Source organism: Apium graveolens, chromosome 9, assembly GCF_009905375.1.
Source record: "Apium graveolens cultivar Ventura chromosome 9, ASM990537v1, whole genome shotgun sequence".
Classification (NCBI taxonomy): Eukaryota; Viridiplantae; Streptophyta; class Magnoliopsida; order Apiales; family Apiaceae; genus Apium; species Apium graveolens.
In genome coordinates, this window is record NC_133655.1 from 232,345,718 (window position 1) to 232,365,991 (window position 20,274).

The window sequence follows — 20,274 nt, forward strand, 5'->3', positions numbered from 1 at the left end:
CAGGGAACTTGGAGTTCTATCAACTGACGATGTAAATCGATTATCCGTTGATAAACTATGATCAACGGATGCTTCATTTAGTACTTCAACGGATGATACACCATGTCTTTCAACGGATACTGCATTGCCTCTATCAACGGATGCAGAATTCTGACTTTCAACGGATGCAGTATTTTGTGCATTATCCAAGGGCATGTTTTGAATCCCTTTTGAAGTGTTATCTCCATCAGTCTCCTCTTCACTATCATCACAATATATCTCAATGTTGTCAAATTTGAGTCTCTCATATTGTCCCTCATCTGTTAGTCCATCAATCTTTTTATCATCAAACACAACATGCACAGATTCCATAACAATATTGGTTCTTAGATTGTAGACCCTATAAGATTTTCCAGCTGAATAACCAACAAATATCCCTTCATCAGCCTTTGCATCAAACTTCCCTTTATGGTCAGATTGATTCCTTAGTATAAAGCATTTACATCCAAAGACATGAAGAAAGTTTAGAGTTGGTTTTCTTCTCTTGAACAACTGATAAGGAGTCATGCCTTTAGCTTGATTGATCAAAGAGATATTTTGAGTGAAACAGGCACAATTAACAGCTTCAGCCCAGAAATATGTTGGTAACTTTGATTCTTCAAGCATTGTTCTGGCAGCCTCAATTAAAGATTTGTTCTTTCTTTCAACTACCCCATTTTGCTGAGGTGTTCTTGGAGCTGAGAACTCATGCATGATTCCATTTTCTTCACAGAACAGCCTCATTGATAAATTCTTGAACTCAGTTCCATTGTCACTCCTGATATTCCTAACCTTCAGGTCAGGATGATTATTGACTTGCCTGATGTGATTGATAATGATTTCACTTGCTTCATTCTTTGATCCAAGAAAATAGACCCATGAAAACTTTGAGAAATCATCTACAATCACTAAGCAATATCTTTTTCTTGCAATTGACAATACATTGACTGGTCCAAACAAATCCATATGTAGCAGCTGTAATGGTTCATCAATTGTTGTTTCAAGCTTCTTTTTGAATGATGCTTTTCTTTGTTTGCCTTTCTGACAAGCATCACACAAACCATCCCTTGAGAATTCAACAAGAGGAATTCCTCTTACTAGGTCCTTTTTGACTAGATCATTCATTGTCTTGAAATTCAAATGGGATAGCTTCTTGTGCCATAGCCAATTCTCAACTGAACTTGCTTTGCTGAAGAGACAAGTAATAGATTCTGCATTTGCAGAGTTGAAGTCAGCTAAGTACACATTTCCTTTTCTAACTCCAGTTAGAACCACTTTGTTGTCTTTCTTACTAGTGACAACACAGGCTTCAGAATTGAAGGAAACTGTATTCCCTTTATCACATAGTTGACTGATGCTCAGTAAGTTATGTTTGAGACCATCAACTAATGCAACTTCATCAATGATGACATTCCTTGTTGAAATCAAGCCATATCCCATAGTAAACCCTTTGCTGTCATCTCCAAAGGTTATGCTAGGGCCAGCTCTTTCCTTAAACTCTGTGAGCAGGGAGAAATCTCCTGTCATGTGTCTTGAACAGCCACTGTCCAAGTACCATAGATTTCTTCTATTTCCCTGCACACCATAAAATCAATCAATTTGATTTTGGTACCCAAGTTTCCTTGGGTCCATTCTTGTTAGCCTTTCTCCTAGACTTCATTCCTCCTGCATCTCTAGACTTAGGTAACTTTGAGTCAACCTTGGTCTTGGATGTAGTTGGTTGAGGTGTAGGGTTAGTCACAGAATCATTTAGCACATTTGGAATATGATAAGGCATGGATTGTGCATACATCTTATTCCACATAGGCATATTGTATGGCATTTGAGGCATACTAAATGCAGCAAGATAAGGATTGTTAAAATATGGCATGTTTGCAAAATGTGCATAAGGATTCTGTTGAGACATAGTAGGCATAGCATGTAGAGATGATGCAGATATGTTAGGCATGGAAGAGGGTACAGTTATGGGGGTTTTCTTAATAGATTTGCAATTAGCAGATAGATGATTAACACTACTACAATGCACACAGCTTTTTCTAGGAGCATACCTATCAGGTGTGTAATTGTTATGTTTGTTAACACCTACCTTCCCATTTCTGTTAGATTTTCTTTTAGTTTCCTTTTTATTCTCAACCATCTTGAGCCTATTATTTAACTGTTCTAAGGTCATGTGCCCTATATTCACCTTACTGACATCTTTGGATGTGCTTGCTTCTTCTTTAACAAAGTTCTTGGAAGTTGAACCAAACTTTTTGTTGAGTTTCTTTAGATTTTCACTATTAGAAACATCTGCCTGTTTTAATTGAGGAACCTTCAACGGATGCTCATTTTCTTCCTTCAACGGATAACCTTCATCATCCGTTGATTCCACATCCGTTGACAGCCCATCAATTAATTCCAGTTTCTTTTTGTTTTTATCCCAGGCAGTTTCACAGAATGATTCAATTCCTTGGACCTTGGCAATTTGAGCACTAACATCCCTAGATGTTTTCCAGGCTTTAATCACCTCTTGCTCTCTCTTTAATTGATTAGAAAGTATTTCTACTTTCTTAATAGATTCAGCTAGTTCATTCTCAACAGATATACAATGCAGCTTGGTTTTCTCTAGGTCAATCAACTTATCTTCTAACATAGCATTTCTATTACTTAAAAACAGATTGTTCTCTTTAATCCTACTATTTTCTTTAGCAAGAGATTTAAGAGACACACGCAAATGATACAATTCAGTAGACATGTCATTAAAAGCATCATTGCACTCTTCTTTAGTAAGTTGTGTTACATCAGTAGTGATTACCTGAGTTGTTACCTGATTGCTTGATGAACTAACTTCATTTTCCTCAGAATCAGCCATGAGAGCTAAGTTGACATACTCCACATCTTCATTCTCTTCCTCTCCATCAGCTGCCCAATCTTTTTCTTAAGTAATGAAAGCCCTTTCCTTTTGCTTGAGCAGATCAAAATATTTCTTCTTGTAATCTACTTGGTCAAATTTCTTCTTTTCAGAAGTTGGCTTTCTGCACTCACTTGCAAAGTGTCCACTTATACCACAATTGAAACACTTGAACTTTGATTTGTCCACCATGTTCTTATGAGGTTTAGTGGCTCTAGTGTTTTTCTTAAACTTCATCTTTGCAAATCTCCTGGACAGAAATGCAAGATGCTCATCAACACTATCAGAGTCATCTTGACTGGAGTTGTCTTCATTCTCAGCAACTTGCTCTTTTCCTTTGCTTGATTCCTGATATCTTGTACCATCTTTGGAGTTTGATGTAGATCTCACAGTTTCTTGTCTGCATTCCCTCTCATTTTCAGCTACCAATGCAACTGAACTTCCTTTCTTTCTCCCCTTCTCCAATACCTCATCCTGTTCCAACTCTAGTTCATAAGTCTTCAAGATTCCATATAATCTTTCAAGAGTGAAGTCCTTATAATCCTGAGAGTTTCTTAAGGAGACAGTCATGGGTTTCCATTCCTTTGGCAGGGATCTTAAGAATTTAAGATTTGAATCCTTCACCTGGTACACTCTACCATACAGCTTCAATCCATTCAACAGCTTTTGGAATCTGTTAAATGTGTCATTTAAAGATTCATTTTCTTCAAAATGAAAATACTCATACTGTTGAATGAGAAGCTGCATCTTGTTCTCTTTTACTTGTTCTGTACCTTCACACAGCAGCTGAACTGTGTCCCAAACCTCTTTGGCAGTTGAGCAATTTATCACATTATCAAACATATCCTTGTCAAGACCATTAAACAAAATATTCATAGCCTTCTTATCCTTGTGGACTTCTTCTGTGTCTTCCATTGTCCATTCTGCTCTAGGTTTTGGAATGGATTGACCAACAGCAATTATGGCCGTAGCAACTGTGGCTACTTTGTGGGGAATGTGAGGACCATTCTCAATACAGTTTACATAACCTTCATCTTGGGAGAGTAGATGAAGGTGCATTTTCACCTTCCAGTGGTGATAACTGTCTCTGTCAAGAACTGGGATTTTTACTCCAATATCCTTCTTACTCATCTTTGTTAGATTCCAAGATCTTTAAACTCTTTGTTTATCAAGAGCCTGCTCTGATACCAATTGTTATTTCTAGAGAACTAACAATGAGATTTACAGAAGGGGGGTTGAATGTAAATCTCAAAACTTTTTCAAGTTTTGAGCAGTTTATAAAGACTGTGTGTTCAAGATGAACAAGTGTGTGAATTGCTTTAAGCTGATACAGACAGATATATATTCAAACACAAATGTAAAGAACACAATAAACCTTTAAAAACTTTTCTGGTGGATTTGTTGTTCCACTCCACCAGAGATGTTATTTCAGAAATTCTGTGATCTAAGAATTTGATCACAGCTGAATCCTAGTACAAACTAGATAATTTTTCTCTCAAGATTTTTCTAAACAGCTCTGGAAAAATTCTTTTCTAATTACTAGCTACTACTTGATTTATATATTACCAAGTTTACAAGTGAAGACAAGGATATATAAAATAATAAAGTAAGATCTCCACTTGTTTCTTCTCCAGTTCACTCCAGTACTTTATTGACTTAAAGTCTCTTTATACTAGAGTAGAACGGCTGCTTTTTCTGATGTTCCTGAAATTAGGCTGCCACATTTCAGTTATCTCTGTTCACCCACGTGCCTCTGTTTGTAGGTACAACTACCACTTATCAACGGTTAATCAACAGAACATCCGTTGAAGCTTTCATCCGTTGATGCACTCATCCGTTGAAGGATGTTATCCGTTGAAGCTTTAGAGACATCCGTTGAAGCTTAGCTTCTCATCCGTTGAAGGTCTTTAAGTCATCCGTTGATACCACTTCATTTATACAAAATTACAAGGCATGAAATATTTACAATTGGCCTTCCTATCTGCATATCTTCTAGTAGTCAACATGACTCATAGTTTCTCTCAACTTCTAAGAATTACATCTTAAATACAGAGACTGAAATATGCTACAACACTAGACTTATTTCTAAGTAAAGCTACACCATCAACGGATAGCCAAAGTGGTCTTATCCGTTGAGGCTACAGACACTGAATTTCTACTTAAGTGTTTTGTTAAACATATCATCAAACTAATGCACATATATTCCTAACAATGATAATAATGCAGAAGCACGACGGTCATATTAGTTCCATGGGTATTAGATACATTGGTAATTAACTCTAGTGTAAGTGGTAGATTGTTAGTGTTTCTATCCTAAAGACAACATTATTATGTTTCGTTTATGGCAGTTAGATTATTAATATTTATGTTATATCGATTATTATTTTAATAATTTATTAAGTCTTAATTTACTGTGATATAAATATTAGATTAATAAATGTCCTTGAAAAATGATAAGCATTCTATATCTCTAAGTACGTGACTTAGAAATGAGATTATGTGAATAGTATCGATATTCTCAAATATCCCTAGCCGAGTATTATTATTAAGGGGCAATAATAATGCATTAGGACTAGTGTGTTTGTTGACTGATGATAACATCTCATTGATCATAGGTATAGTGATATTAAAGTCAAAAATGCGGGCATATGTAAATATACATGGTGGTGGATACACCCAATATGAGATTTTACATGTCTATTGTGTCATAAGTAATTCTCACAGTGATAACGATGTAATGTTTCTTCGACTTGAAATTATTATATTTCTATACGATGATTAATATACTTTGATTACATCAAAAGTTGTCTTTGACCGGGTAATGATAAAAGTGGAATTTTGGTAGATTAGGAATCATGTGAGAAATATGAATGATTTAGAAATGATTTAACCCTCCTAATTTTGGATATATATTATTGGCCTCTTGTGTGAGCTAGACTATAAAATGGGTGGAGCCACGCTCAAATATTTTTCGCATGGATCCTGCGGTGGGTTTCGATTTTATTCAAATTTTATCATTTTAATTTTATTTCCACTGTATTTTTATGCCCCGAAACCCAACTCTTATACACGTCCTCCTTTCTTTATCCATCTTTATCAACAAAGGCGAGTTATTACTCTCACGTCGGAGGCATCACGGGCTCAACCCCCCCCCCCTCTGGGTGTTGTTTTGCAGGCACCCAATGGCAGCTACACTGCAAGATAAGTTTAAAGGAATTTACGGACAAGTGGAAGCATGATATAAAATTATTCCGTAAAACCATGTATCGCACATATGGAAAAACATATAAAATCAAGGGAGCGGAGGAATCATAATCATACCTTGAAAATCGAAACTTTATGACAATGGATGCTAGCAGTTGCTCCTCAGAGTGTGAAGCACTCTACTGGTATCCACCTAAATAATCCTTCGATGAAGCGTTTATAAAGATGAAGCTTTATAAATGTGGTTCCCTTTTCTTTTGAGAGAGAGAGAGATGAAGAAGAAGGAGAGGGTGGCAACTAAGTTTTCACAAAAATACAAGTGCATATCAAAACCCTTCTCATCTCATTCTTTATATAGGGCTCACTAGGTTGTCATATAATTAATATATCAATATATATTATTATATAAATCCCACACTTTATCTTATAAAATGTTTAAATAATAATTAAAACTATTTTAATCATTATTATTTTTCTAAACTCTTTAGAAAACAACTTGCTAAGATACCTTCATTAATAAATTAATCTTGTTATGGTGTGACCCTGTAGGTTTAATATTAAGTCGGTAGTAGAAATAAATAATAATAAACCTTCTATTTATTATTTATATGAATTCTAAAATTCATTAAATATAATTAACTGATTAATTATATTTATTCTACAACGTGAGTGATGATTCTCAACATATTGCGACTATCCGGATAATATGAATTCACTGCTTAGAATACCAAGAGTCTGTCAGTGACTAGTTACCGTACAATAAATTCATTCTATCCTTACAATATCCCGATTAAATACAAGGCATGGATCTCGTGTCAGGCCTATCAAATTTAATTATATGATTTCTTATTCATAATGCAAAGTTCATATTAATACAAATTAGAAACTCCTTTCTAATTTAATACACTCTGGCCAGAGATTCCAGAACTCGCATACTAAGAATAACATAGGATATTCTCTTCCTATACTGGAAGAGGTAGATCCTCTGTTGACATTAACTATCTCCATACACAAATCCATATGCCCAGAATATTCCTTATGGATGTCCTTGAGACTAAGGACTAAACCAAAGCACAATTCATTATATACAAGATAACTTTAATGATCTCAAGTCTAAGGACACTTGTACAACTATCACTCAGTGAATAACTATTGACACGTGAGTAATCTCCATTAGTTGTCCAACTTATCGAGTCATGTTCAGTGAACTTATTCCCTAATAAGCACGTACATACTAGTTATAGTGTCACCACACAAATGCCTATGAGAACAGACATCCTCCTGAAGGGAGCAAGCATAGTATGTACCAATCTTTTTGGATTCACTAACTTCTGATTAGTTATTCTATGATCAGGAACTGTTTAAGTCTAAAGTTATCATCTTCTAGATCTCACTATTACACTCTCATTATAATTCTATAAGCTTTACTCTAAACTATGGAACATCTTATTCAAAACACTTTAAATAGATAAAGCCCATAATAAAACCAAAACAAGCCTTTTATTAATATTAATGAAATAAATTAAGAATACAAGAAAGTTCTTCCTAACTCATCATACATGATTGGATTTGGGAGAAACACTTTCAATATCCCACTTGAACTAAAGCCAATCACGCTGGTATCTAATACCCATCTTCACTTTATGACGATCAAAGTGAATCTAAGACAATGACTTTATGAGTGGGTCTGCTACGTTGTTTTGTGTGTCAACTCTCCCAATCTTGACATCTCCTCTTTCAATGATTTCCCTAATCAATTGAAAGCGTCGCAAAACATGTTTGGAATTTTTATGAGACCTAGGTTCCTTGGCTTGTGCTATTGCTACGTTGTTATCACAATATAACACAATAGGCTCCTCAATGCTAGGAACAACTCCCAACTCAGAAATAAATTTTCTCATCTAAACGGCTTCTTTTGCAGCCTCACTTGCAGCTATATACTCTGTTTCCGCTGTGGAGTCAGCCGTTGTAGACTGTTTGGAACTCTTCCAACTAATCACACCACCATTCAGAGTAAACACATACCCTGACATGGATTTGCTATCATCACTTTCTGATTGAAAACTAGAGTCATTATAACCCTCTATTTTCAACTCAGATCCACCAAAAACAAGAAAAATATCCTTAGTCCTTCACAAGTACTTAAGGATGTTCTTCACTGCTTTTCAGTGGTCTTCTCCTGGATCGGACTGATATCTGCTTGTCACACTAATTGAGTAAGCAACATTAGGCCTAGTACATAACATCGCATAAATGATAGATCATATTGCTGAAGCATAGGGAATCTTACTCATACGCTCTCTTTCCTCAGGTGTCTAAGGAGATATCCTTTTGAAAAGGGATACTCCATGGCTCATCGGTATGAGACCTCTCTTGGAATTTTCCATGCTAAACCTTTTAAGCACTTTCTCGATGTATGTACCCTGGGTAAGACCTATCATTCTTCTAGATCTATCTCTATAGATCTTTATACCGAGAATGTAGGATGTTTCTCCCAAGTCCTTCATAGTGAAGTTCTTCGATAGCCACACTTTGACTGATTGTACATCGGTATATCATTTCCTATAAGAAGTATGTCATCCACATACAGTACAAGAAATGTTGCCGCGCTCCCACTAACCTTCTTGTAGACACATGATTCATCTACGTTTTTGATAAAACCAAACTCTTTGATTGTCTCATCAAAATGGATGTTCCATCTACGAGAAGCTTGCTTTAATCCATATATGGTTCATAGCAGCTTACACACTAGGTGTTCATTCCCTTTGGAAATAAAACCCTCTGGTTGTGTCATATACACTTCCTCTTCAAGTTTCCCATTGAGAAAGGCCATTTTGACATCCATTTACCAGATCTCATAGTCGTAGTAAGCAGCAATCGCAAGCAAAATCCGAATTGATTTCAATAGGGCTACAGGCAAAAAAGTTTCATCAAAGTCAATCCCTTGCCTTTGTCTGAATCCTTTTGCCACGAGCCTGGCCTTATAGGTCTCCACCTGGCCATCTGCTCCAATCTTTCTTTTGTATACCCATTTGCACCCAATAGGATTTACATCCTTTGGTGCTTCAACCAAAGTCCATACTTGGTTGGCATACATAGATTCCATTTCGGATTCCATGGCACTCTGCCATTTCTCTGAGTCAATATTACTCATAGCCTCATTATAGGTCATAGGGCCGTCATCATCAATGAATGACAACTCATTGTCATTCTCAATGACAAGGCCATAATACCTCTCAGGTTGGAAAGACACTCTCCCTGACCTACGAATGGGCTGTTCCACAGAAGGTTGTTCAGTCTGAACAGGTGTTTCCTCTTGAACAGTAGTAGTTTGCGTTTGTTGAACTTCATTAAGTTCTATTTTTCTCCCACTGTTTCCTTCAAGGATAAACTATTTTTCCTAAAAGGTAGCATGTCTGGAGAAAAATACCCGATGATCGGTGTAAAAGTAATACCCCAAAGTCTCTTTAGGATATCCACAAATCTACATTTTATGGATCGAGATTCCAGCTTATCAGTGTCAACTTTCTTGACATAAGCTAGACATCCCCAAATCTTAACGTGTTTAAGACTCGGTTTCCTTTCTTTCCATATCTCATATGGAGTTTGAGAAACAGATTTGGAAGGCACCTTATTCAGTAAATATGCTGAGGTTTCCAATGCATAACCCCAAAGGAATACTAGAAGATCTGCATAGCTCATCATGGACCGAACCATGTCTAACAAAGTTCGATTTCTCATTTCAGATACCCCATTCAACTTTGGAGTATATGGAGGAGTCCACTGAGAGACTATACCATTTTCTTTGAGATACTCTAGAAACTCTCCATTCAAGTATTCACCACCTCGATCTGATCGAAGGGTTTTATACTATGTTTGGTTTATTTCTCCACTTCATTCTTATATTCTTTGAACTTTTCAAAGGCTTCAGACTTGTGTTTCATCAAATACACATATTCGAATCTAGATCGATCATCTATAAAAGTAATGAAGTATAAAAATCCACCCATGGCTTGCGTAGATATTGGTCCACATACATCTGTGTGTACCAATCCTAGCAAATCTGCATCCCTCTATCCATCTCCACTAAATGGAGATTTAGTCATTTTACCCAATAGACAAGACTCGCATGTAGGTAATGATTCAAAATCAAAGGGGTCAAGTAACCTTCCTTATGCAATGTTCGCGGTCTATTTTCACTAATATGACCAAGTCTGTAGTGCCATAAATAGGTAAGATTTCCATCATCCATTTTCCTTTTATAAGTATGTTCAATTTGTAGTAAATTATGCTCAATGTCACATACATACAGACCATTATTTAAAATACCACTACCATAAAGAACGTTATCTCTAAGAATTGAACATTTATTATTCTGAATAACAAACAAAAATCCATCCAAGTCTAACATGGGAATAGAAATAATATTCCTCACAATCGAGGGAACAAAATAACAATTATTTAAAATAATTGTCTTTCCCGTAGGCATATGTAAATCAAATGATCCTACAGCTTCAGCAACAACTCTTGCTCCATTTCCCATACGTAGAATCACCTCCTCTTTCTCGAGATTCCTACTTCTCCTTAGTCCCTGCAACGAATTGCAAATGTGAGAACCACAGGCGGTATCTAATACCTGAGTAGAAATTTAACATAGTGACATATTCACTTCAATCATGAACATACCTGAATCAGAAGTGACAGTCTCACTACCCTTCTTCTTCTTCAATTCTGCAAGGTAAACCTTGCAGTTCCTCTTCCAGTGCCCCACCTTGTTACAGTGGAATCAAACAGCTTTGCTATTGGGGTCTTCAGCTTTTGGTGGAATCGGCTTTTTCTCACATACTTTCTTCTTTTTCTTGGGAAGGTTCATCTTCCTTTTCTTAGGATTAGAACCTTCACCAATTAGAAGAACAGAATTCTTCTTAGAGGGAAAATTCGATTCTGCAGTCTTCAACATGTTATGGAGTTCAGCCATGCTGACGTCCAGCTTATGCATGTGAAAGTACACAACAAACTGCGAAAATGAACCCGAAAGTGATTGCAAGACCAAGTCTTGAGTCGGCTCCCCATCCATGGTAAAACCAAGTTGTCCAAGACGTTCAATCAAATTGATCATCTTAAGTACATGGTCATTCACAGATGATCCCTCAGACATCCTACAGCCGAACAGCTCCTTCGGTATCTCAAATCGAGCTGTCCTCCCTGCCACATCATACAACTCTTATAGATGTGTTAGGATAGTGTGAGCATCCATATGCTCTGCTGCTTCTGTAGCTCAATGTTCATGGAAGCTAGCATGATACATTGAGCAATATTTGCATTATCTATCCACTTACGATACACAACATGTTCATCATTATGTGCATCGTCAGCAGGTTCAGCAGGCTTAGGTGAGTCAAACACATATTCCAGCTTCTCAACCCTCAGAACAATTCTCAAGTTTCGAAGCCAGTCAGTAAAATTAGGACCAGTCAATTTGTGAGCATCTAGTATGCTCCGGAGTGATAGTGCAGAAGACATAACGTATATAGTAAATCTGTAAATGATAAACACATAACAACACTTAGCAAATATTCAATTACATTTCAAAACACTATATGAATCGGGTCTTTATTCATAAGTGGCTCCTACTATTTTATCTAATTTATACAACCCCTAAGTGAAAAATTAAGCATTCATAATGCTAGTGGGAATAGGGATCCTACATTCCATCACACAACCTCGGCTATAGCACGAAACGCCATGTGATGTTCAATAGGTAGACAACTCTTGTCAATTACATCTTATGTTATTCCCTAATAAAAATTTAGCCTCTTGAATAATTTGAGTCATGGCTGTAGCACGACAAACTCAATATTCTAAGTCAAGTCTAACCCAACATTTCATACAATTGAATCAGTCTCTAACGGCCCACGGCTGTAGCACGTAACGACCATTAGATTCTAATTCATTATACACATCTCTATGCAATAGACAAGTATTTCTTATTTCAAAATCAAAGCCCTCGGCAGTAGCACGAAATGAAAATGATTCAAAAATAAGAACTACTTTCTACCATGTTGGAAGGCTATGACCGACAGAAGCCCGTTGTGTCATTGGCCAATTAGTACTTTATATTATTTAATTTTAAAGGGATTATATTATGTTACAATCATAATCATATTATAAAGAGATTCTTCCTTTTAAATTAAATATTTCAAATCAATAATCGATTATTGGATGATTCCCAGATCGGGGGGAGCATTGTCAAGAGGCGTCACTTAATACCCCTTTCTTACAGATCGAAATCCGCTTTTGACAGAATCATCCTTTCTCTAAATATTGAAAATTCATATTTAATTACGTGTTTCACAAACACAAGATCTCATGATTGTATTCATAATATTATTGTTAAGGCAAGAAACGATTCTTATTCTAGATTTTCTAGAGTACGCTTTATTTTGATTTAAGTTCACCTAAATCAATCATCGCATGGTAAACATAGGCATATATCTCATACATAAAAATAAATAAATAAACAAGTAAGTATGCAAGTAATATCATGTCACACATTGATATATATTGATGTATGGATTTATTATAGTATTTAAAAACAATTAAAACAAGCTTTAAAACACTTCTGGGAATATAAACAGTTCAAAACTATTATATAAATCCCAAAACAAAAACTAACGAATTCATTTATTGTAGTATTAATAATAACTATTATTATTATCATTATTGGCCTTTTTTGTAACTGTTATTGCATTTATGTCCCAAAATAAAAACTGACGAATTCATTTACTATAGCAACAATTACAAGGTCAGCCAATGGATGGAAGCAAATATTAAATTCATATTTATTCACATGCATAATTATTTTATGAATTTTAATTAAAAAAATTAAAAAAATTCATAACAAATAATCTACATATCACAAAATTATGAATAACAATACCTAGATGATCTACAACACTTGTAGAACCTGGATCAATGGTCAAAATCCAATGCAAAAATTATTTCGAATTAATTCATAATTAAATCTAAATAAATTTGCAAAAATCATAATAAATCCATACATGCATAAAAAAAATCTGAATTTTTTTATATGAATCTCTATATGCAGAACCTGGCTCTGATACCAATGGATGAATTTACGGACGAGCGGAAGCATGATATAACAATTATTCCGTAAAACCATGTATCGCACATTTAGAAAAATATATAAAATCAAGGGAGCGGAGGAATTGTAATCATAACTTGAAAATCGAAGCTTTTGACAATGGATGCTAGCAGTTGCTCCTCGGAGTGTGAAGCATTTTACTGGTATCCACCAAAAATAATCCTTCGATGAAGCGTTTATAAAGATGAAGTTTTATAAATGTGGTGCCCTTTTCTTTTGAGAGAGAGAGAGAGAGATGAAGAAGAAGGAGAGGGTGGCAACTAAGTTTTCACAAAAACACAAGTGCATACCAAAACCCTTCTCATCTCATTCTTTATATTGGGCTCAATAGGTTTTCATATAATTAATATATCAATATATATTATTATATAAATCCCACACTTTATCTTATAAAATGTTTAAATAATAATTAAAATTATTTTAATCATTATTATTTTTCTAAACTCTTTAGAAAACAACTTGTTCTCTCAAGATACCTTCATCAATAAATTAATCTTTTTATAATGTGACCCTGTAGGTTCAATATTAAGCCGGTAGTAAAAATAAATAATAATAAATCTTCTATTTATTATTTATATGAATTCTGAAATTCATTAAATATAATTAACTGATTAATTATATTTATTCTACATCGTGAGTGATGATTCTCAACATATTGCGACTATCCGGATAATATGAATTCACTGCTTAGAATACCAAGAACCTATCAGTAACTAGTTACCGTACAATAATTTCCTTCTACCCTTACAATATACTGATTAAATACAAGGCATGGATCTCGTGTCAGGCCTATTAAATTTAATCATATGATTTCTTATTCATAATGCAAAGTTCATATTAATGCAAATTAGAAACTCCTTTCTAATTTCATACACTCTGGCCAGAGATTTCAGAACTCGCATACTAAGAATAACATAGGATATTCTGTTCCTATACTAGAAGGTAGATCATCTATTGACGTTAACTATCTCCATACACAAATCCCTATGCCCAGAATAGACCTAATGGGTGTCCTTGAGACTAAGGACTAAACCAAAGCACAGTTCATTATATACAAGATAACTTTAATGATCTCAAGTCTAAGGACACTTGTACAATTATCACTCAGTGAATAACTATTGACATGTAAGTAATCTCCATTAGTTGTCCAACTTATCGAATCATGTTCGGTGAACTTAATCCCTAATAAGCACGTACATACTAGTTATAGTGTCACCACACAAATGTCTATGAGAACAGACATCCTCCTGAAGGGAGCAAGCATAGTATGTACCAATCTTTGCGGATTCACTAACTTCCAATTAGTTATCCTATGATCAGGAATTGTTTAAGTCTAAAGTTATCATCTTCTAGATCTCACTATTACAATCTCATTATAATTCTAGAAGCTTTACTCTAAACTGTGGAACATCTTATTCAAAAAACTTTAAATAGATAAAGCCCATAGTAAAACCAAAACAAGTCTTTTATTAATATTAATGAAATCAAATAAGAATACAAGAAAGTTCTTCCTAACTCATCATACATGATTGGATTTAGGATAAACACTTTCAGAGTTCCGGTACGGCGTCCAAAGGACTAGATCGTGGATAGAACTTATCATTTGGCGCTGGTTCGGTTCAACGGAGTCTATTTTGACTCATGTTTGAGATCCCCTACATGCCTTATGGAACCAAGATCGCTTTTAGATTCGGTTCTTGAGCCATACCTTTAGGAGATGGGTGTATTCTGAACAAAATTTGTTTGCTGATTGTGTTTGAACTTCTTATCCTGATGGTAACACCTTTCGGTCAGTCATCATTACTTTTGCTACCCGAACTCCCATTCCGGGTCATCCTCATAGTCTGGAGCACATCTATCTCCTCGATGAATCTGACAGTCATGACGTAAACCTCTGCCAGGCTTTGTTGTTCCTTGTTTATCAGTTCTAACACATATATTTCATTCTGCTCTGTATCCAGGTTCCTCTGGAAGATACTTAGTGCTTCCCTCTCATCCAAATTTGAGATTTTGTTACTTGCTTCTTGGAAGCGCCTCATGTAAGCTGAGAGAGCCTCGTTATCATATTGTTGGATTGTCTTCAAATGACACATGTGCAGCTCATGAGTCTTGTTAGCTCGTAAACTCCTAAGGAAGGACTCTCGAATTCCTTCCAGATGTGGATGCTTCGGGAAAGGATTCTACTGAACTATCCCTAAGCCCCTCCCTTGAGCATGGATGCAAAGAAACGGGACTTGGTCAAGTCATTCTAGTAGTAAATCTAGGCTATTTGCTCAAAATAGTTGAGAAGTTCTTCTGAATCTTCCTTCCCATCAAAGGAGTCAAAGTTGTAATTCTTACGGGTTTTCAACCAGGGGATTGCTTCAATCTCCAGTCCAGAGTCCTTACCCGCCATTTTCTTAAGTTCATGAATCATGTCCATAAGATTTTGTTGGTCATCTTCATCATAAATTGTCTCCGGAGTAGGATCTTTCCGGGTTCGCTTTGATTTGTACTTACCCAGTAGTCTTTCTTCCTCCAATTGCATTCTCTTTTAGATCTTGAGTTCAAGTTTATCTCCTTCTTCTTTCCGGATCTGTTCTCATTTTTTCCTCCACCTTCTTTAGCTTTGCTGCTTCATTCTCCTTTTTTTTATTTGAGGCTCTCAGAGGTGTTTTCCTTCTTTCTTTTCCCCATCATATCAAAAATAGAGACTTGGGACCGGGGGAAGTGTCCAGACTCCTCGGAGTCCTCAGCCTGGGTCTGCTTCTTCGTGTGTCCGGATATGGCGCTTCCAGTAGATCTAGATTGCCACCGTCAACTCGTTGCTGGTTAGGTTTCCATATGTTTAGCTACAACAGAGACATCGGTGTTCTTGTCCTGGTTCAAAGTAATGATAGTACGGGCATCTGTTGGCGAGACTACCCTTTTCTGGAACTTGTTCAGGCATCAGTGTTCTTTTTAAAAAGCTTGTTTGAAGATGAATCCAGTGACACTGAGACCAAAGGACGGAGCTACCCCTTCTTCAAGTGTCAAATGATAACTCTTATCAAGTAGATGTCGTTGAGTATCTGCAAAATAACACGGGAGGGGGGTTTGAGCCTCACGACGACTCTGGAGTGAGAGTAAGAACTTGCTTTTGGGCGATAAAAATTGATAAAGAAAGGAGGTTATGTATGTGTGTATAAGTGTGTAGGAGAAAGTAGCCCCTAGACCATTTTCCTTAGTTGTTTAGGAGTGGAGGACGCCTGACGCTCGTGAATTCTTTAGGGGTGTCCATGTAATGATTGTGTCAGGAGTGTCTGGTGGCACGTGACTTTATTATGCTAATTATTAACCATCAATAGCTGCATGACTTGTGTTTGTTTCACTTGTCACGCCACATTGATATTTTTTATGGGCTAGGAGATTGGACCGCTCCTGGACTGCATTGAACCAGGGCTAGGTTGAATCAAGATTATGCCGAACCGAGATTAAATCCTAGCAGAACTGGTTCATTTGGCGGGACTCGATTATATATATCCAATCAGTATTATTATACTATCTCATAAAAATTTATACATATAATAAAAAACATTGATGATCAATATTTGCGCCTTAAATATTTGGAATTCTTTTAAAGAACTCTATTTCATTTCTTTGATTACTTGTACGGCAAATTGAACAAGCCACTTGAGTGTGATCAATCAAATGGAAAACATTTATAAACATGGGTCAATATTATGGAGCGCTGATACGATATGGATTGTAGCATTGTATGTGATGTCAAAAGATAAGATAGAAAATAAGTAAAAAAAAAACAGGTCAATTGATATTTTTTTTTATTTTAAAGGGTAATATGTCAGACAACTGGGCATTGAATACTTGCACAGCCTGCAAGTAGTTATCTATTGGTAATAAAATATCAGAAATTTTTATTTCCAGAACCAGAACAGGAGGGGAGTGAATCCACTGCTTGAATGTGAGTGGCCGGGTGAGTTGCATAAAATTTGGGTCAGTTTCTTGAATTATTTTAAAACATAAATTTGGAAGCCAAAAACCTGTATGTTCATATATTCCCCCTTCTATTTTCTTCACAATAGAACTTGAGCATGTCATAGAATATGTTACACAGTGAGTTCATAAACGCCCAGCTTTGAAATGAATTTTTTTGACAAAAATTTATCTGTTTTTTTTTTACATTTTTTATGATTTGGCTCTAAGAATTTTTGTTCAGGGTTTATTATCAATTATCATTAATGAGAATGAGTATTTTGAAACCTGACTTAATAATATATTTCTTGGATACACGATACAAAAATTGAAAATCATTAATTAATTATAAGAATTCATTAACCGGTTATCAAAATTGACTACATAATCTTATATAATAACAAAATAAATTCAAATATTTCATTTACCATGAAAACATTAGTTGTCACTTAGATTACATGAAATGTAAGTTATGTATATAACTATAAAATTGACGAAACAATCGATATCCAAGTATTTGAAATTCTTCTATTGCGTAACTTCTAAATACCGGGCACTAAAAATATATAAATTTTTAAAATTATGTTTTTTGCCTACAAAAATAATATTTGGAACTATCAAAAAAATTACGGTATTTACATGTGGTTCTCAATAATGAGTCCGGCGCGAGAGTCATTCAAGTACTACCCCCACAAAGTCAATTCTAAAGTTCCTCAAAAAAAAATCCAAAATTTTCCCATGACATTAGATATTGATTTTTGATTGATTTTTTTTGTATTTATAGAAGAATTTACCTATGTTAATACAAGTTTCACTAATTAAAATATGTAATGTGTATTTGAAAATTATTTTGAGAGTTATTTAGATATATTTAACATTACTTTTAAAATAATTTGTTTAATAATTATATTGGATTCTTATCTATTCTACAGATCTGCAATTCTTTGCGACCGAGTTTGGCTTCGCATTGAGCACAAGCTCAAATTTGTAATTTTATATTATTTTTTCGTTTAATTCAGATGCCTTGCAGAACACAGGGGCTGATTTTCATGCTTAAATTGCATGCAAACACGGGGGCTGATTTTCATGCTTAAATCATGCTGTCCTGTGCTGCTAAGAAAAGAACTTGTACACCCTCTATTTTGCTGTTTTGCATGCCAACACACACAAAATCTTGGCCTTCAAATCTCTAACCAAATATAGGCTCCTCATCTCCAACAAGACATTTCATAATAATAATATATTCTCTCTTCCCTGGCCTCAACCTTTCAACAATTGAATAATGGGATGCAAGGAATCAAAACATATTGCCACAGATAACACAATCATCAAATCAACAAAACGCGGTCAGGATGACAACGACAAGAACAATGTTCAAACGTTTCAAAAGTCAAGCAGCGGGAGATCCCCTATGCAGAAGCAAAAAAGTTTGAAGGAGAACAATGTAGGAGATTCAAAGGCTAACAATGTGTTGAATGAAAATAAAAAATCAGGTGATGATAAGGGTGCAGAAAATGAAAAGAAGGGTGGAAAGTTAAAAGACACTAATGATCAAGTTGTACAAGGTAATAAGGAATTGATAAAAGAGAATGTTAAGGTTGGTGATGAAACAATTACAAAGGAGAAGAAAGATCAAAATGGAAAAGAAAGTATCTTGATTCCTAAGGTAGACTTACCTTCCATATCAACCAAAGATGGTGAACGCATCGAGGCCATCAACACCGATGGCGTATCTGGAGCGTCGGTATATAGTACTCCGAAGGAGGTTGCAGGTGCATTTGACAACACAAAAACAGACAACGCTGAAGAAGAGAGAAAAGAACCAGTTGAAGAAACCAAGGACACAAAAATAGGTACTCGACATATGGTAGTATTATTTAGTAATATTATTTACTCTCATTTTCCTTGAATTGTCTTGGATTATTAGAAAAAAAAACCATGTGTGGATGAAAGGGCCAGAACAGACATATTGTTTGAAGAATACAATGATTTCATGAATTTTGTTTTATAATTATTGCCATCTCAGTCATGTAACCTAAGCTTTATTTTTATTTTTTGTTGTTAATTTATAAGCTTGTCTTTTGCTTGAAGCAGAGGAGACTACTCCTAAAGAAAATCTTACCACAACTGCTGATGCAAATCTCGATAATTATCTGCAAGAAGCCGAGGTTGATAAAAAAATAAAAGAGGCTGAGGCTGCCGTTGCAAATCCCGAGAATCGCCTAGAAGAAGCAGAGGTTGAAAAGAAAATAAAAGATGCCGAGGAAGCTGTTGAATTTCTGGAAAAACTGGTAACCATTAAAAATCCGGTGAAAGAAACTGATGAAATTTCATCCGTTGAAAATCCTGACAAAGAAGCTGATAAATCTGAAGAATTCCTAGAGACACAAGTTGCCGCTACTGATGCAACCCATCAAAATCCGGCAGAACAAACTGATAAATCTGAAGAAATTCTAGAAACAGAAACCAAGGCTACTGATGCTACATTACAAAATGGGGTGAAAGAAATTCATGAAGTTACTGGCAAAGCTGAAGATATTCCTGTAAAAGAAGTTGAAACTTCTCATGAAACTAAACAAGAGAATCAAGCATCAGTTGCTGATAAAGCTGAAGAAGTTTTAGATCAAAAAGCAGAGTCTGGCAAAGTAGAAGATAATTTTGTGACAGCGGCCGAGGCCACTAGCACAGCTATGAAGAAATTAGAAAGTGTGGCAGAGGCTCAAACACAGGAGGATGCGGCTAGTACGGAGGAAGATACTAAAAGTTCCAGTAATGCTAATGAGCATCAAATATCCAAAGAAGATCCAGATGCCCAAGAAAAAACTGATGCCTTTGAGAAGCAATGACAATACAATAGCAAAGAATTGTGTACTAAAGAATTAATTAGATTTAAACCCGACCTGTTTCCACAATTTCTTCATATCGCAAGTGCAAGTGAAAATTGTAATTCAACTCCATAGAGTTGATACAACGTACCTCAATGGAAATTTAATTTAAAGATACGTCCAAATCAGCTATGAAATAGTCGATAACATACCTTCCTATA

At 35.5% G+C, this 20,274-nt stretch overlaps 1 protein-coding gene across 2 annotated transcripts; it reads left to right on the top strand.

The window, feature by feature from the left end:
- Positions 1-18,478: 18,478 nt before the first annotated feature.
- On the top strand, positions 18,479-20,230 carry LOC141683521 (uncharacterized). 2 transcript variants are annotated; one of them, XM_074488256.1, is made up of 2 exons: positions 18,479-19,081; positions 19,320-20,230. In XM_074488256.1, exons 1-2 carry the CDS (start codon positions 18,511-18,513, stop codon positions 20,072-20,074), a joined length of 1,326 nt encoding a protein of 441 aa, XP_074344357.1. In that variant the 5' UTR covers positions 18,479-18,510; the 3' UTR covers positions 20,075-20,230. The 2 variants fall into 2 exon arrangements, with proteins under 2 accessions (XP_074344357.1, XP_074344358.1); XM_074488257.1 differs by having other exon boundaries at positions 19,323-20,230.
- Positions 20,231-20,274: the final 44 nt, after the last annotated feature.

Bases quoted from the DNA above. Each gene is read 5' to 3' on its own strand.
- LOC141683521 (XM_074488256.1), top strand. From the start codon at position 18,511: ATGGGATGCAAGGAATCAAAACATATTGCCACAGATAACACAATCATC. The intron at 19,082-19,319 runs GTACTCGACATA...TTTTGCTTGAAG, and splicing joins AACCAAGGACACAAAAATAG to CAGAGGAGACTACTCCTAAA.